The sequence below is a fragment of the Prosopis cineraria genome, unplaced genomic scaffold (genome assembly GCF_029017545.1).
Source record: "Prosopis cineraria cultivar Desert tree isolate PC_DT_omini unplaced genomic scaffold, ASM2901754v1 PC14, whole genome shotgun sequence".
NCBI classification, from domain to species: Eukaryota; Viridiplantae; Streptophyta; class Magnoliopsida; order Fabales; family Fabaceae; genus Prosopis; species Prosopis cineraria.
Window position 1 is genome coordinate 21,963,170 of NW_026555345.1, and position 15,549 is coordinate 21,978,718.

The following is a 15,549-nucleotide window of genomic DNA, read 5'->3' on the forward strand; positions in this document are numbered from 1 at the left end:
TAATAAAATAAAAAAATAGATATTTTTTAATATATAATATTTAAGAATATAATAAAATATTGAATATTAATCTAAATTAATAGAAAATTATTTAAAATTCTTAATATTAATTCTAATTATTAATATATAGAATTAATATACTATGATTTGAATTTCATTTGAATCCGTAGTAAAAATATTGAGTCTCATTTTCTATGTATAAGAATTAAGTGGAAAAAAAAATGATAAGCGGAAGAAAGCGTTTACCCCAAAATTGGTTAATTAATCATCCTGTTTTGAAGCGGGCTCCAAAGACCAACCTTATTGAGTTTTCACTATCGTTTGTATGAATTACCATAGATGTATTACCATAAGGGGAAATTGCTAAAAAATACGTGGATGGTTAGAAACACCAAGATACACAAAGGATTAGTAATGGAGATTATGTAAATTCTCCAAAAGAGCATTTCTGCATAATATAAAAAGAATACAAATTGGGGCTTTAAGTTGGTAGAAAAAATCAGGCAGTACTCCCCACAATTCCGATCCAGAGTATGCTCCTATCCACTGATTAAATAAATAACTATCAGAAATGAAATAATTCTTTAATTTTTTTTAAGTCCCTTTTTGTTTTGCACATAAAAAAAAGAAGAATAGGAACGAAAAAATACAAAAAGAATAGAATACAATTAAAAAAAGAGGGATCCCTTTAGATTCTTTCTTATATCCATATTTATGGAAATACAATTTATGTCATAATTCATAAACTAGTGTCTAATTTTTTTACGTAATCGAAAATGACGGGTTATTGAGAATTCTAAAGAAGTATTTTATTGAATTGAAGAATTCAATTATTACTCAACAAATTCAAATTATTAAGGGATGAGATCAATTCAGAAGTACCTTTTTGTATTTATTATTATAACAGACAGAATTCAATTGGTCTAATTCAGGACCGTCCAATGGATTTGAATCCTATCTATCCTAGGGATATATCAAGATAAATAACCAGCCCAGTCCCTTAGATTTATTTATGGCCTTCGAGGAGCCGTATGAGGTGAAAATCTCATGTACGGTTCTGTAATAGCGATGGGAACAGTAATATTATCACCGACTAGGATTATCTAACAGTTTAAGTACAGTTGATATAGTTGACGCGCAATCAAAATATGGTTTTTGGGGATGGAATTTATGGTGTCAACCTATAGGTTTCCTCATTTTTCTAATTTCTTCCCTAGCGAAATGTGAAAGATTACCTTTTGATTTACCAGAAGCAGAAGAAGAATTAGTAGCAGGTTATCAAACCGAATATTCGGGTATCAAATTTGGTTTATTTTACGTTGCTTCCTATTTAAACTTATTAGTTTCTTCATTATTTGTAACAGTTCTTTACTTGGGCGGTTGGAATATCTATATTCCGTACATATTTGTTTCTGAGCTTTTTGAAATAAATAAAACATGTGGAGTTTTTGGAACTACAATTGGTATCTTTATTACATTAGCTAAAACTTATTTGTTCTTGTTCCTTTCTATCACAACAAGATGGACTTTGCCTAGGTTAAGAATGGATCAATTATTAAATCATGGATGGAAATTTCTTTTACCTATTTCTTTGGGTAATCTATTATTAACAACTTCGTTTCGACTGTTTTCACTATAAAAGATTGATATTCTATATTCATAACTTGTCTCAAACAAGAGAAAGAAATAAAACAAAAATATTCATAGATATTCACGATATGTTCCTTATGGTAACTGGGTTCATGAATTATGGTCAACAAACAGTACGAGCTGCAAGGTACATTGGTTAAAGTTTCATGATTACCTTAGCCCACGCAAATCGTTTACCTGTAACTATTCAATATCCTTATGAAAAATTAATAACATCGGAACGTTTCTGCGGTCGAATTCATTTTGAATTTGATAAGTGCATTGCTTGTGAAGTATGTGTTTGTGTATGTCCTATAGATCTACCCGTTGTTGATTAGAAACTGGAAACTGATATTCAAAAGAAACGATTGCTTAATTACAGTATTGATTTCGGGATCTGTATATTTTATGGTAACTGCGTTGAGTATTGTCCAACAAATTGTTTATCAATGACTGAAGAATATGAACTTTCGACTTATGATCGTCACGAATTGAATTATAATCAAATTGCTTTGGGCCGTTTACCAATGTCAGTAATTGACGATTATACAATTCGAACAATTCAATTCAAATAAAATTCTTTATTTATTTAAAAGATTTATATGATTTTATTAATATAGTTTATAGTTTCGAACTACTCGTTCGTATAAAGAATTAGATTAGTCCTCTAATTGTACCTAGATGAATTCACACTCCTTAGGATTTAATTCAATTAGGAATTTAGTATATCAAATTTTTTCCTGGTCGTATCAATAAGGTCATGAAATTTCAATTTATTTATCTTTTATTTTACATCTAATGGATTTACCTGAACCGATACATGATTTTCTTTTAATCTTTCTGGGCTCAGGTCTTGTATTAAGAAGTCTAGGAGTAGTATTATTTACCAACCCAATTTTTTCTGCCTTTTCGTTGGGATTGGCTCTTGTTTGTATATCTTTATTCTATATTTTATCAAACTCCCATTTTGTAGCTGCAGCACAGCTACTTATTTACGTAGGAGCTATAAACGTTTTAATCATATTTGCTGTGATGTTCATAAATGGTTCAGAATATTACCAAGATTTTCATCTTTGGACCATTGGGGATGGAGTTGCTTTGGTGGTTTGTACAAGTATTTTTGTTTCACTAATAACTACTATTCCAGATACATCATGGTACGGGATTATTTGGACTACAAGATCAAATCAGATTATAGAGCAAGATTTGATAAATAATAGTCAACAAATTGGAATTCATTTATCAACAGATTTTTTTCTTCCATTTGAACTCATTTCAATAATTCTTTTAGCTGCTTTGATAGGTGTAATTGTTGTGGCTCGCCAGTAAGAATAGAACTAGTAATATCAATCTAAATTCCATTTTGTTGTATTTATTTTATCTCCATTTCCTTTGAATTTTACATGTGAATGGGAAAGTGAAAGATTGTTTATGTTTAAAAGAATTTTCTTATTCCACTTATTACAAATATCTTCTTTTAGTCTGTACTTGTTATATTCTCTAGTCAATCGAATCTGTTGAAGTGTTGTTCATATTGAAATGAATCGAAATTGATAAGGAGTTGGTCAATGATGCTTGAACATGTACTTGTTTTGAGTGCCTATTTATTTTCTATCGGTATCTATGGATTGATCACAAGCCGAAATATGGTTAGAGCCTTTATGTGTCTTGAACTTATACTGAATGCGGTTAATATAAATTTCGTAACTTTTTCTGATTTTTTTGATAGTCGCCAATTAAAAGGAGATTTTTTTCCATTTTTGTTATAGCTATTGCAGTCGCTGAAGCAGCTATTGGACCGGCTATTGTTTCGTCAATTTATCGTAATAGAAAATCAACTCGTATCAATCAATCGAATTTGTTGAATAAATAGTATTAATCAGAAAAAATTTGAATTTCGAATATTGAAATTTGAATATTTATCAATTCAAATTCGCATGTATGATAACGTACGATCATCTTTACGAAAACATAAGAAATCAAAGTATCTTGGCCCTGTCTTATGAATTGATCCAGAGGTAGATTGATTAGAAAAATTCTGGTAAATCATTGATTCATCTGGTGTCGAAATATATGATTCATTTACAAGTTTACTAGATCAAAAATTGCTGATATTCAAAAATAAATAGAGCCAATGTCACATTCAGTAAAGATTTATGATACATGTATAGGATGTACTCAATGTGTCCGAGCCTGCCCCACAGATGTATTAGAAATGATACCTTGGGACGGATGTAAAGCTAAGCAAATAGCTTCTGCTCCAAGAACAAAGGACTGTGTTGGTTGTAAGAGGTGTGAATCCACCTGTCCAACAGATTTCTTGAGTGTTCGAGTTTATTTATGGCATGAAACAACTCGAAGCATGGGTCTAGCTTATTGATACGTTTCAAAAAACCACATATGAATACCATTTTTTTACTGACAAAAACCCATGCTCAAAATGGAAAAGATTTTTTTCCATTTTGAGCACGGGTTTTTCTGGCCCAAGTGTATCTTATTTTTACCACGAATTTTTTTCCTTGGTTAACAATAGTTGTAGTTTTCCCAATATCCGTGGGTTCCTTAATCTTCTTATTTCCCCATAGAGGAAATAAGGTAATTAGGTGATATACTATTTTTATATGCTTAATGAATCTCCTTATAACAACCTATGCATTCTGTTATCATTTCCAATTGGACGACCCATTAATCCAATTGACGGAGAATTATAAATGGATCCAATTTTTTGATTTTTACTGGAGATTCGGAATAGATGGACTCTCTATGGGCCCTATTTTACTGACGGGATTTATCACCACTTTAGCTACTTTAGCGGCTCAACCGGTTACTCGGGAATCCCGATTATTCCATTTCCTGATGTTAACAATGTATAGCGGTCAAATAGGATCATTTTCTTCTCGAGACATTTTACTTTCTTTCATCATGTGGGAATTAGAATTAATTCCTGTTTATCTACTTTTATCCATGTGGGGTGGAAAAAAACGTTTGTATTCAGCTACAAAGTTTATTTTGTATACTGCAGGAAGTTCCATTTTTTTATTAATGGGAGTTCTCGGTATCGGTTTATATGGTTCGAATGAACCAACGTTAAATTTTGAAACATCAGCTAATCAATCGTATCTTGTGGCACTGGAAATAATATTCTATATTGGATTTCTTATTGCTTTTGCTGTCAAATCACCGATTATACCCTTACATACATGGTTACCAGACACCCACGGAGAGGCACATTACAGTACTTGTATGCTTTTAGCCGGAATCTTATTAAAAATGGGAGCATATGGATTGGTTCGAATTAATATGGAATTATTACCCCATGCTCATTCTCTATTTTCCCCCTGGTTAATTCTATTAGGCGCAATTCAAATAATCTATGCAGCTTCAACATCTCTTGGTCAACGTAATTTAAAAAAAAGAATAGCTTATTCCTCCGTATCTCATATGGGTTTCATAATTATAGGAATTTGTTCTATAAGCGATACGGGACTCAACGGAGAAATTTTACAAATAATTTCTCATGGATTTATTGGTGCTGCGCTTTTTTTCTTGGCAGGAACGAGTTATGATAGAATACGTCTTTATTATCTCGACGAAATGGGCGGAATGGCTATTCCAATGCCAAAAATATTCACGGTTTTCAGTATCTTATCGATGGCTTCTCTTGCATTGCCAGGCATGAGCGATTTTGTTGCAGAATTGATAGTTTTTTTTGGAATAATTACCAGTCAAAAATATCTTTTAATGACAAAAATACTAATCACTTTTGTAATGGTAATTGGAAGGATATTAACTCCTATTTATTCATTATCTATGTTACGCCAGATGTTCTATGGATACAAGTTTTTTAATAAACCAAACTCTTTCTTTTTTGATTCTGGGCCCCGAGAGTTATTTATTTCGATTTCTATCCTTATACCGGTAATAGGTATTGGTATTTATCCGGATTTCATTTTCTCATTATCAGTTGACAAGGTAGAAGCTATTCTATCTAATTTTTTATAGATAGTTTTCATGAATAAATGACTAAAACCAGAAAATCAAAGAGAGCAAAAAATCCTATTTTTTTTAATAGTGTTCATTGTACAATGAAAAAAATCTTTTTTCTTCTCTAGATTAACTTAAAAAAAATGAATTTGAATTGTAACCGGATACATTTGGTGTTTGTGAGAACCCCTTGAATCACTACATTACTTGATTTAAAGGGTTCTCGACGGTTTGGTTTATGCGAAGTTTGCTTAGACTTTTACTTAATCGATATCTATTTTATTTTATTAAAATAAAATTCATTTTACTTATTTTCTTCTATTTTTTTATTAATTAATAATATTAATATGCTTATCATAATATTAATATACTTATTAAGTTTGTATTTGTCAGGCCCTTTACTCAACTCATTTTAATTCAATTAGATGTAAATGAACCATAACTATGTAGTCCTATTCCTAATAGGTTGATCCCAAAATAACATATCCAAATTATAAGAAATCCCATAGAGGCCACTATTGAAGAATTTACACCTTCCAATCTTTTCTTTTTTCTAGTATGTAAATAAATCGCGAATATGGTCCAAGTAATAAACGCCCAAGTTTCCTTTGGATCCCAATTCCAATATGATCCCCAGGCCTCATTAGCCCATACTGCTCCCGAAAGAATACCTATGGTTAAAAAGATAAAACCTAAACTAATAATACGATAACTCCAACGATCCAATTGTTGAATAAATTGAGACATGTAATAATTTCTATAAGAAGGAAAAGAAGTGTCATATTTCGAGTAAAATTTTTCAACAAGATTGCATATGTTCCTGGTAGAGCAGTAATGAATGATTTAAAGCCAAGAAATTCTTGCATGAATCTAATATAACACGTTATTTATATACTATTTAATTTAATAAAAATATGTCATGTCAAATAAATTTAATCTTATATGTTATCCCTTATTTATATCAATTTAAATTGTTTTAATTGTTTGCATTTTTTCTTTCTGTTGTCATCATATGAGGGGAGAGAAAAAATGTGAAAAATTAAAAAAAAGTGTTCTATTTTTTTAAAAAAAGTCATTAAAAATAATGATACATAAAAATTTATTTTATTAAACTGATATAATTTTATTAAATAGAATTCAGATGAGGTGGTACTTAAGATCTATTCAAGAATTTTTCTGATTTTAAAAGTTTTGCTGCTTGCTTACTTATTTTATAATATTTATTTGATTAAACTCATATAATTTTATTTAATAAAATATGGATGTGGTGATATTTGTGGTCTATACAAGAATTTCTTTAACTTTAAAAGCTTCGTTGCTTGCTCACTTATTTTATTATTTAATTCATAATTTATGATTATATTAAACATATCAACAAAATAATGATGATCAACTATTAAATACAGTAGATCTTGTATTCAATACATATTTTTCTTATGGCAAAAAATCATTTTCTGTTTAAATATCATTGTATATTTAGTAATTAGATAAAATTAAACTTTGTTAATATCAAATAAAAACAAGTATATTTTGAGATGTTGAGAGTATATAACCCATTCATTTTTATAATAAAAAAGTAAAATGACAAATTAGCCCCCTAAGTTACAAAGCCAAAAATATTTAGACTCTTAAATTCATTTTTAACGTAATATTTTCATTTAACTTTTAAAAAAAGGTGCAATTTAACTCCCTAACGACTACTGTTAGTAATAGTTAATTTTAACTATTCTAGATTTATAATTTATAAGTTAATTTGTTCTTTTAACATAAAAAAACCATTGCATATGAGATTGCTTTTCTTTTATATAACACTCATATTTAAGATACCATTATATATGTGTGTGTGCAGGGGGGCTATTTTTAAAATTTTAGCAAATGCACGTAACACCTGACAAAAAAAAAAAAAAAAAAAGAAAATTACATTTAAAGATCACTTAAAAATAATTATTTACAGACAATGATTAATACGAGATGAATTGTTATTAAAATAAAAATATAAATTATTTTTTAGATGAAATTTATTATTAGTTCTTATTTATAAATAATTTATTTAAATAATTTTTAAATATGATTTTAAAAAAAACACGCGCGCGCGCGCGACATACGCATACTTCCATCAAATTTATGGCATGATTAATTATGACAGGCAACGTTGCCATTTTTCTTAGGATTCTCTGCCGTCCTTGCTGAACTTCTTTCTCCCTTCAAAAATGAATGCTCTTGGTATATAATTATAAATTTAAATTTAGTGACTGTATCTAATTTAAATACTAAATATCTACACCATTTGAATTATTAAAATTTAAATTAATGGTTATTAATTTATATCTCATTTAAGATTAATGAATAAATAAATTTATTTGAACCGTTGATTTGTATTTTAACAACTCAAATGGTAAAGACACTCAGTGTTTATATTAAGTACAGTTACTGAATTTAAATTTGTGTTTAATTAGTAATAGTCTTGTATTAGTGCTAAAACCTATGGCTAGCAAGATACTTACATACTCATTCATATTAAAAGAATATCAATAAAGTATCCCTGAAAGAAATGTATATTTGACAAGTACTTTATTTTTTTTTATCAATTTATTAATATTTATTTGTTTGACCTTACCAGATATTCAATATTTTTAGAGCTCCTTCGTTGATATTCTGCCAGCCATGTTTCTGTTCTCCGTTTTTCAATCTTAATTAAATTCACTTTTGGCGGAAATAAAGTTTTCCATCATTACTATTTTTTACATTAGATTGTAATCATTTGCCAATTATTATGACTCATATATATATATATATATATATATGAGTCTGTCTTCAGTGTATAGCACACGATGAGCACCGTTTCTTGAATAAAAAAATTTAGGTTAATTTAAATGGTCCAAATTTTTTAATTTATATTTTATATTTATTAAAATAAGAATTTATAAAATTTTTAAATAAATATGTTCACAATTAATCTGGATATTACATATTTAATATGAATGATTACATTTTAATATTAATTTTTTTTCATAAATTGACTATTTATATGTATTTTGGACAGTTCAGATTTAATATTAATTTTTTTATAATTTTTATTTTGATAAATAAAATATTAAAAATAAAAATAATCTCCTGATGAGAAATTTTTAGAATTTTTTTTAAAAGATTAGAAATTAGAAATTTTAAATTTGGACTGTCTAATGTAAATCTGGACAGTTAATTTATAAAAATTATCAAAATTGTTAATATTAAATTTGAGACTCCAAATTAAATCTGTCCAGATTAATGAGAAATATATTTATATAATATTTTATAATTTTTATAATTTTATTTTAATAAATAAAAAATTAAAATAAAAAATAAAAATTTTAAATTTGGATTGTCTAAATAACAATTTGGACGATCCAAATTCTATCATCCCGATGAGCAACACATGAGAGCAATGAGCACCCAAGTTAAATACGTGTCGCAATCCTTTCGAAAAATCTAAAGTTTATGCTGCTACCATTCATTATCATAAGATATATATTTTTTTAAAAAAAGCATGACAATAAGAATTATAAGACATTTTGGGTTTGCAGTTAATAATGTTTTTTAAATATTTTTAATTAGAGATGTAATTAATAAATTATTGAAACACCATATTAAACCAAGGTAAATAGGAAAAGAATATGTAATATTAAATACAATTAATTACCTCATTAGAGATATACTGCCTCCAGTTCCTATAATAGCTAGGAACCTTTTAGAAGGATTTTTTTCTTAATAATATTACCCTTATTTAAACTTATTAACTATGAAAAAGAATGTAACATAAATTTTAAAATTTTTCATTTAAATAGAGATAAAAAAATAGGGATAAAATTAAAAATTTATTATATTTTCAAATAGATAAAATTAAAAATTTATTATATTTTCAAATAAAATTAATAACTTAACTATGTCTTCTTAATTTCAATAAAATAATTGGAGGCGTTTTATAAAAGGAGGAAACAAACTACCTTATAATGTTGAAGTAAAGAATGTCATGTATTACTTTTCAATGGTTGTTAGATCTTGCACAAATTTGTCAAAGAAGTGAATGGTTGCCAGATTACTTTTCAACGCGAGTTGATGATTACAGATGGAGATGATTTAAATATCATTTGACTTTCCAAGAAATTTCAAATATAAATTAATTAATAATTGCTTGACTTTTCTCATGCACATTCTTCACGCCACCACCCCATATTCCATGGTAATTAAACCCAAGAACTCGCGATGCTTATATTAAGAAGCACTTACGTCACTCACGTTCATCAAAACACAGACATTTAATATGCATCAAAGATCCAATGGCGTTTTTGCAGCTAAATCCAATTTTCTTGTCCCTCTTATTATTATCTGCCTTTCTTTCTTTCTCTTTTGTGGTCTCTCAAACTTCCAAGAACATCACTCTAGGCACTGCCCTAACTGCTGGGGAAGACGACGACTCTTTCTTCACTTCACCGTCTGGTGACTTTGCATTTGGCTTCCAACAAATCAACGAAGATGGATTCTTGCTTGCCATCTGGTTTAACAAAATACCAGAAAGAACTATTGTCTGGTCATCCAACAGACAAAATCTTGCTCCTAAGGGTGCTAAACTTGAGCTAACCTCATCTGGTTTGTTCCAACTTGTTGATGCTAATGGTAAGCAGATTCCAGATGCTATCCCTTCATCAAGAAATGGAGTTTCTCATGCAGCCATGCTTGATTCTGGCAACTTTGTGTTGATTGGACAAAACTCTCAGAATCTATGGCAGACCTTTGATCATCCAACTGACACAATCTTACCAGGACAGGCTCTGAATCAACCTGCTCAACTTGTTGCACGCTATTTGGCTACTAACTATTCCACAGGAAGATTTCAGCTTAGATTACAAACTGATGGGAATCTTGTGCTTTACACAACTCGTTTTCCACTGGATGATGTAAATTTTGCATATTGGAGTACTCAAGTTTTTGGTTCAAGCTTCTCTTTGGTGTTCAATCTATCAGGCTATATATTCTTACGTGCAGATAATAATGGAAGTATAGCGAGTACAATATCCTCAAATGCTCCATCTACACAAGATTTCTACCAGAGAGCTATTCTTGATTATGATGGAGTCTTTAGGCACTATATCTACCCCAAGGATGGAAGATCTAGTGCTGGAATGCCGATAGCTTGGTCAACTTTGACATTCAAACCTCCGGATATTTGCTCAAGTGTTCGTGAAAATTCACGAAGTGGAGCTTGTGGTTTCAATAGCTATTGTAGATTAGATGGGACCAATAAAAGTTGCTATTATCCATCTGGTTACAGCTTCATTGATCCAAGTGATGTGATGAGAGGTTGCAAACAAGACTTTGTTTCACAGAGTTGTGATCAAAGTACTTCTTTAGAAGAAACAAATCTGTTTGATTTCAAGGAGATGCCTGATACGGACTGGCGATTGTCTGACTATGAACACTTTGAATCTGTGAGCGAGGATTGGTGCAGATAAGCATGCTTGAAAGATTGCTTCTGTTCTGTTGTTATCTTTAGAGATAGAGATTGCTGGAAGAAGAAGCAACCTCTCTCTAATGGAAGAGTGGATCCTTCTGTTGGAGGTAATGTTGGAACATCTTAAATAAATCATGGATTTGCATTAATTAGTTATGGAGTCTAGAATGGATTAATTGGTTCTTTGTAATCTTGTGTGGATTGTGATAGGTAGACTATACAAGTCAATCCTTTAGGTAAGAGCCTAACCTATAACCCTTTAGTTGTGAGTTATTTTTCTTAACTTTTAGTTGACTGGGTCAAGAGGATTTGATAAGTTAAATATTGATAATTAATTATATTCACTTTATAACCATACTTTCCATCCTTTCAACATCACACCATCTTCCACACAGTCTCATATTTCTCTCTACTTTTTAGAGATTAAAGGAGTCTAGTAAGTTGTGAATCTACTTGCTCTTGAATTAATCGAGATTCCTGCGTTTATATTTGTTTCCAAAATAATGGATTTGTAGGTTTGCTCATTAAACTTAACTCTGATTATTTTTGTTTAATTATTGACATATTTTCAACAGGCAAGGCTTTGATCAAAATAAGAAAGGATAATGCTACTTTGAGTCCCGATGATATTGATAGAAAGAATGATCAATCCACATTGATTATTGTAGGTTCCACACTTTTAAGTAGTTCAGTTTTCTTAAACTTGCTTTTATTAGTAGCAGCTTGTGTGGTTGCATATAGAGTTGGATACAATAATCCTAAAGATCAAGCTGTCCAATTCACATCAACCATGAACCTCAGAAGTTTCACTTATGAAGAACTTAGGAAAGGAACGAATGGGTTCACAGAAGAACTTGGTCATGGTGCATTTTCTATTGTTTACAAAGGTTTTCTTCCAGACATACCAGGAAATCACATTGCTGTGAAAAAATTGAACATGGTAAAAGGAAGTGACCAAGAATTTGAAGCAGAAATGAGTGCCATTGGTCGAACACACCATAGAAATCTGGTGCAACTTTTGGGATTCTGCAATGATGGAGATCACAGGCTACTTGTGTATGAATTCATGAGTAAGGGAACTTTAGCAAGCTTCCTTTTCAAAGGTCAAAAGCCAACTTGGCATCAAAGAGTGCAAATTGCAATAGGAACAGCTAAGGGGCTCTTGTACTTGCATGAAGAGTGCCACAGTCAAATCATACACTGTGATATCAAACCTCAAAATGTCTTGCTTGATGACGCTCACACAGCTAAAATTTCAGACTTTGGTTTAGCAAAGCTCTTGAAGATTGACCAGACCGCAACTACAACAGCAATAAGAGGAACTAAAGGGTATGTTGCAGCTGAGTGGTTCAAAAACAAGCCAATCACCATAAAGGTGGATGTTCACAGCTTTGGAGTTATGTTACTGGAGCTTATTTGTTGCAGAAAGAATTATGACAGTAATGTTGAAGATGAGAATAAGATAGTGCTAGTAGATTGGGCATGTGATTGCTTTCACTATAGGAGGTTTGAAGAGCTAGTGGAAGATGATGGGGAAGCTCAGATTGATATGAAGAGGGTAGAAAAGTATGTGAAGATTAGTATTTGGTGCATTCAACATGATCCATCACAAAGACCCACTATGAAGCAAGTTGTACAGATGCTTGAAGGATTCGTGGATGTGCCAAATCCTCCTGATCTATCATCCTTTACAAGTTCAGGGTAAGCTTCAAACCCAAAAAAAAAAAAAAAAAAAGGTGTCTGTCGACTTCGATTATCTTTTAGGAGCCCATGTTCATGATATTGTGGTACCTGATAAATTATTGTTTTTGACTTGATTGATTTCATGGAAAATGAGAATAATAGAGTTGTCAACATGTACTCCCTCTTGATTTTAAGGAGATAGATGGTTCTTATTATAAATCACCTGATACAATATTGATTAATTTTTTTCAACATTACCCCCATCTAAAGTTATTTACCATATGAGAGAAAATGTAACATGAATTTAAAATTTTTTCATTTAAATACAGGTAAAATCATAAAGGTATCTTATTTTTCAACAAAATTAATGACTTGAGACGTTAAATCATTTGCCTAGTAAATGTATAAAGGAGACTATGAAGTGAGAATCATAATACTAGACTAAAAAATTGAAATTAAAGTATAACTTGTTCTTCTTATTTATTTTTTACCTGGAGTAATTTCTCATTATATTAGGCATCCTTCATCACAAAAATCCGAGAGTATGTAATAATTTCAACTTTATAAGTAGAATTATTACATATTAGTAGAATTGTCAATATAGCTAGCCCAATTCTTATAAATTCAGTTCTTATGAGTTTGATCCTTAGGAACTTAAGCTTATGAGCTTCCATATCTTTCATTGATAGTGTTTTTCAAGTTCAGCTTTTGTTGATAAGGCCCAGGCCGAGTTTGAAAGCCTACGTAACTTTTTTTTTAAAATTTTTTATTTAAATTTTAATTATGTTAATACATACTCCCTCCATTCAAAAAAAATATAAGATATTTTTAATTAAATTTTACTTATAATAAAATAATTAATTATTTTTAAACTAATATTATCTTTTCAAATTTAACTCTATTCAATAGAGTGTTTCACTTTAAAGTAAATATAAAATAACTTATTTACTATGGGTATTTTTTTTTAAAAAATATAATGTTTACATCTTAAAATACTAAAAATGTCTTATATTTTTTAACATTCAATCCTTATATTTTTTAAGGGAGAAAATATCATAAAAATTTATATCATTTTTATATATTAATTCAAAAATGAAAATAAACCAAACAATTTTGACCATATTATTTTGTAATGTTACCAATTTCAATCAAACAATTTTTTTAAAAAAAGAGAGAGAATTATAGGGCCTAAAAAGAGCTAGTCCAAGCTCTGGGAGAAGAAAATAGTTTTGAAGGACTTATTAGAGATGGGTTTAAAAGTTCTTTTTTTGTGAAAATCCTGTTTTTTTTTAAGCCCATAACTCAAAAATTACAAGGCCAAGATAGATAGCTTAAACAACTTGACTCTCATCCACCGCTCTACACACGAGTCCTTTATATGTATGATTTCAAATGGGTAATTGCTCCAACAGCATTCTTTCATATATACTTCCTCAAAACCATAATATAAATCATCATTAATTAATTTATATTTGTAAAAAGAAGTTGGTCAAAATCTAAATTTTTTTTAAAATTTTCACATCTTTTCAAATTGTGCCCTTGAGTAGAAAAAAATATATAACGCTTATCTAATGCCCCTATATTTTAGATCAAGTAAAATTTTTAAAAAATAACTTATATTGTACTCCCTCCGTCTTAATTATTGGATTCTTTCAAATAAAATCTTAAATATAATAAAGCTTATTAAATACACTTTACAACCTTACTTTTTTAAAATAAAAATATAAATTTTTAAAAATATTCTTTATTTAATACTCCTTTTATGAAAGAATATTGAAAAAAAAGAATATATGGGAAGTGTAATATTGAAAAAATATTATTAATAAAATTTTATTTTTCTCAAAATATTTTATATTTTAAAACGTTAAATTTTTTTAAAAATATTTTATAATTTGAGATAAAAAAATTGAGTAATGAAGTAGTAGTTTTGAAAGTTCTTCTAGCAAGATAATGTTGCCCGAAATATATAATCATGCCCTTTGAAAGACATTGCTGAAGATGCCATAATGTTATGTCTTCGGTCTTTGTCCTTGATGTTATGTCTCTTATTTAGTGTCGGTTTAGTTTACGTTGGTCAAAAGGTATTTTGATAAAAGACATTTATTATAAAATATAACCTTTTTTATTTTAATTATAAAATATTTTTAATCATTTTACAGATATTAAAAAAAATTTTTATATTATAAAGAATGATATATTTTTATTTTTATCATTGATTTTAAATAATGAAACAACTATATTAAATACTTTCACGAAAAAATAAATAAAAATTTAATTATTAAAATATTTTTACTTTTTGGATCAAAAATAATTTTTAAAAGGTATCTTATAAATAGGACCATAATGAGATGTGATAAGTTATGAATATAGAAATTTGGATTATAAATCTAAAAAATTCAACAATAAACATGTTGTTGTATATTACTGTTTTTCCGTGTTCTTAATTATCATTCTCCTTAACACCAGCTTCAAGAAATAAATTGATTTATTGACTTTTTTTTTTTACCAATAAACTATGTCCATTACATATTTATTAATATTTTACATGGATAATTTTGGGTCGCGAAAATCGTGTTGATAATTATGTTTATTGCCCATTCTATCCCCATCTCACCTCCCATATGTTTCTTTCCATCTCTCTCTCTCTCTCTGCTTTTTTTTTTTTTTTTGATAAAGTAAGTAAAACCAGACTACGATTGGTTGAAGTACATGTTCTTTCCATCTCTTTATGCTCCGCTCAACTAATTAACAAAAAGAAACAGGAA

The 15,549-nt window shown here is 29.1% G+C and overlaps 2 protein-coding genes and 1 pseudogene across 2 annotated transcripts in view; all 3 read left to right on the forward strand.

The window, feature by feature from the left end:
• Positions 1–633, forward strand: part of LOC129293859 (NAD(P)H-quinone oxidoreductase subunit 1, chloroplastic-like) — a 1,568-nt gene extending 935 nt beyond the window's left edge. Inside the window, exon 1 of the mRNA XM_054931973.1 lies at positions 1–633. This exon is cut by the window's left edge and continues 935 nt beyond it. The gene's annotated coding sequence lies outside the window, so the exon portion shown is untranslated.
• A 379-nt stretch (positions 634–1,012) lies between these two features.
• On the forward strand, positions 1,013–3,194 carry LOC129292360 (NAD(P)H-quinone oxidoreductase subunit I, chloroplastic-like; annotated as a pseudogene).
• Positions 3,195–9,929: 6,735 nt separating this feature from the next.
• Positions 9,930–12,862, forward strand: LOC129292361 (G-type lectin S-receptor-like serine/threonine-protein kinase LECRK3). The gene is given in 2 exon segments (XM_054929926.1): positions 9,930–11,208; positions 11,677–12,862. Coding segments are annotated over 2 exon segments (2,409 nt in total). The 3' UTR covers positions 12,807–12,862.
• Positions 12,863–15,549: the final 2,687 nt, after the last annotated feature.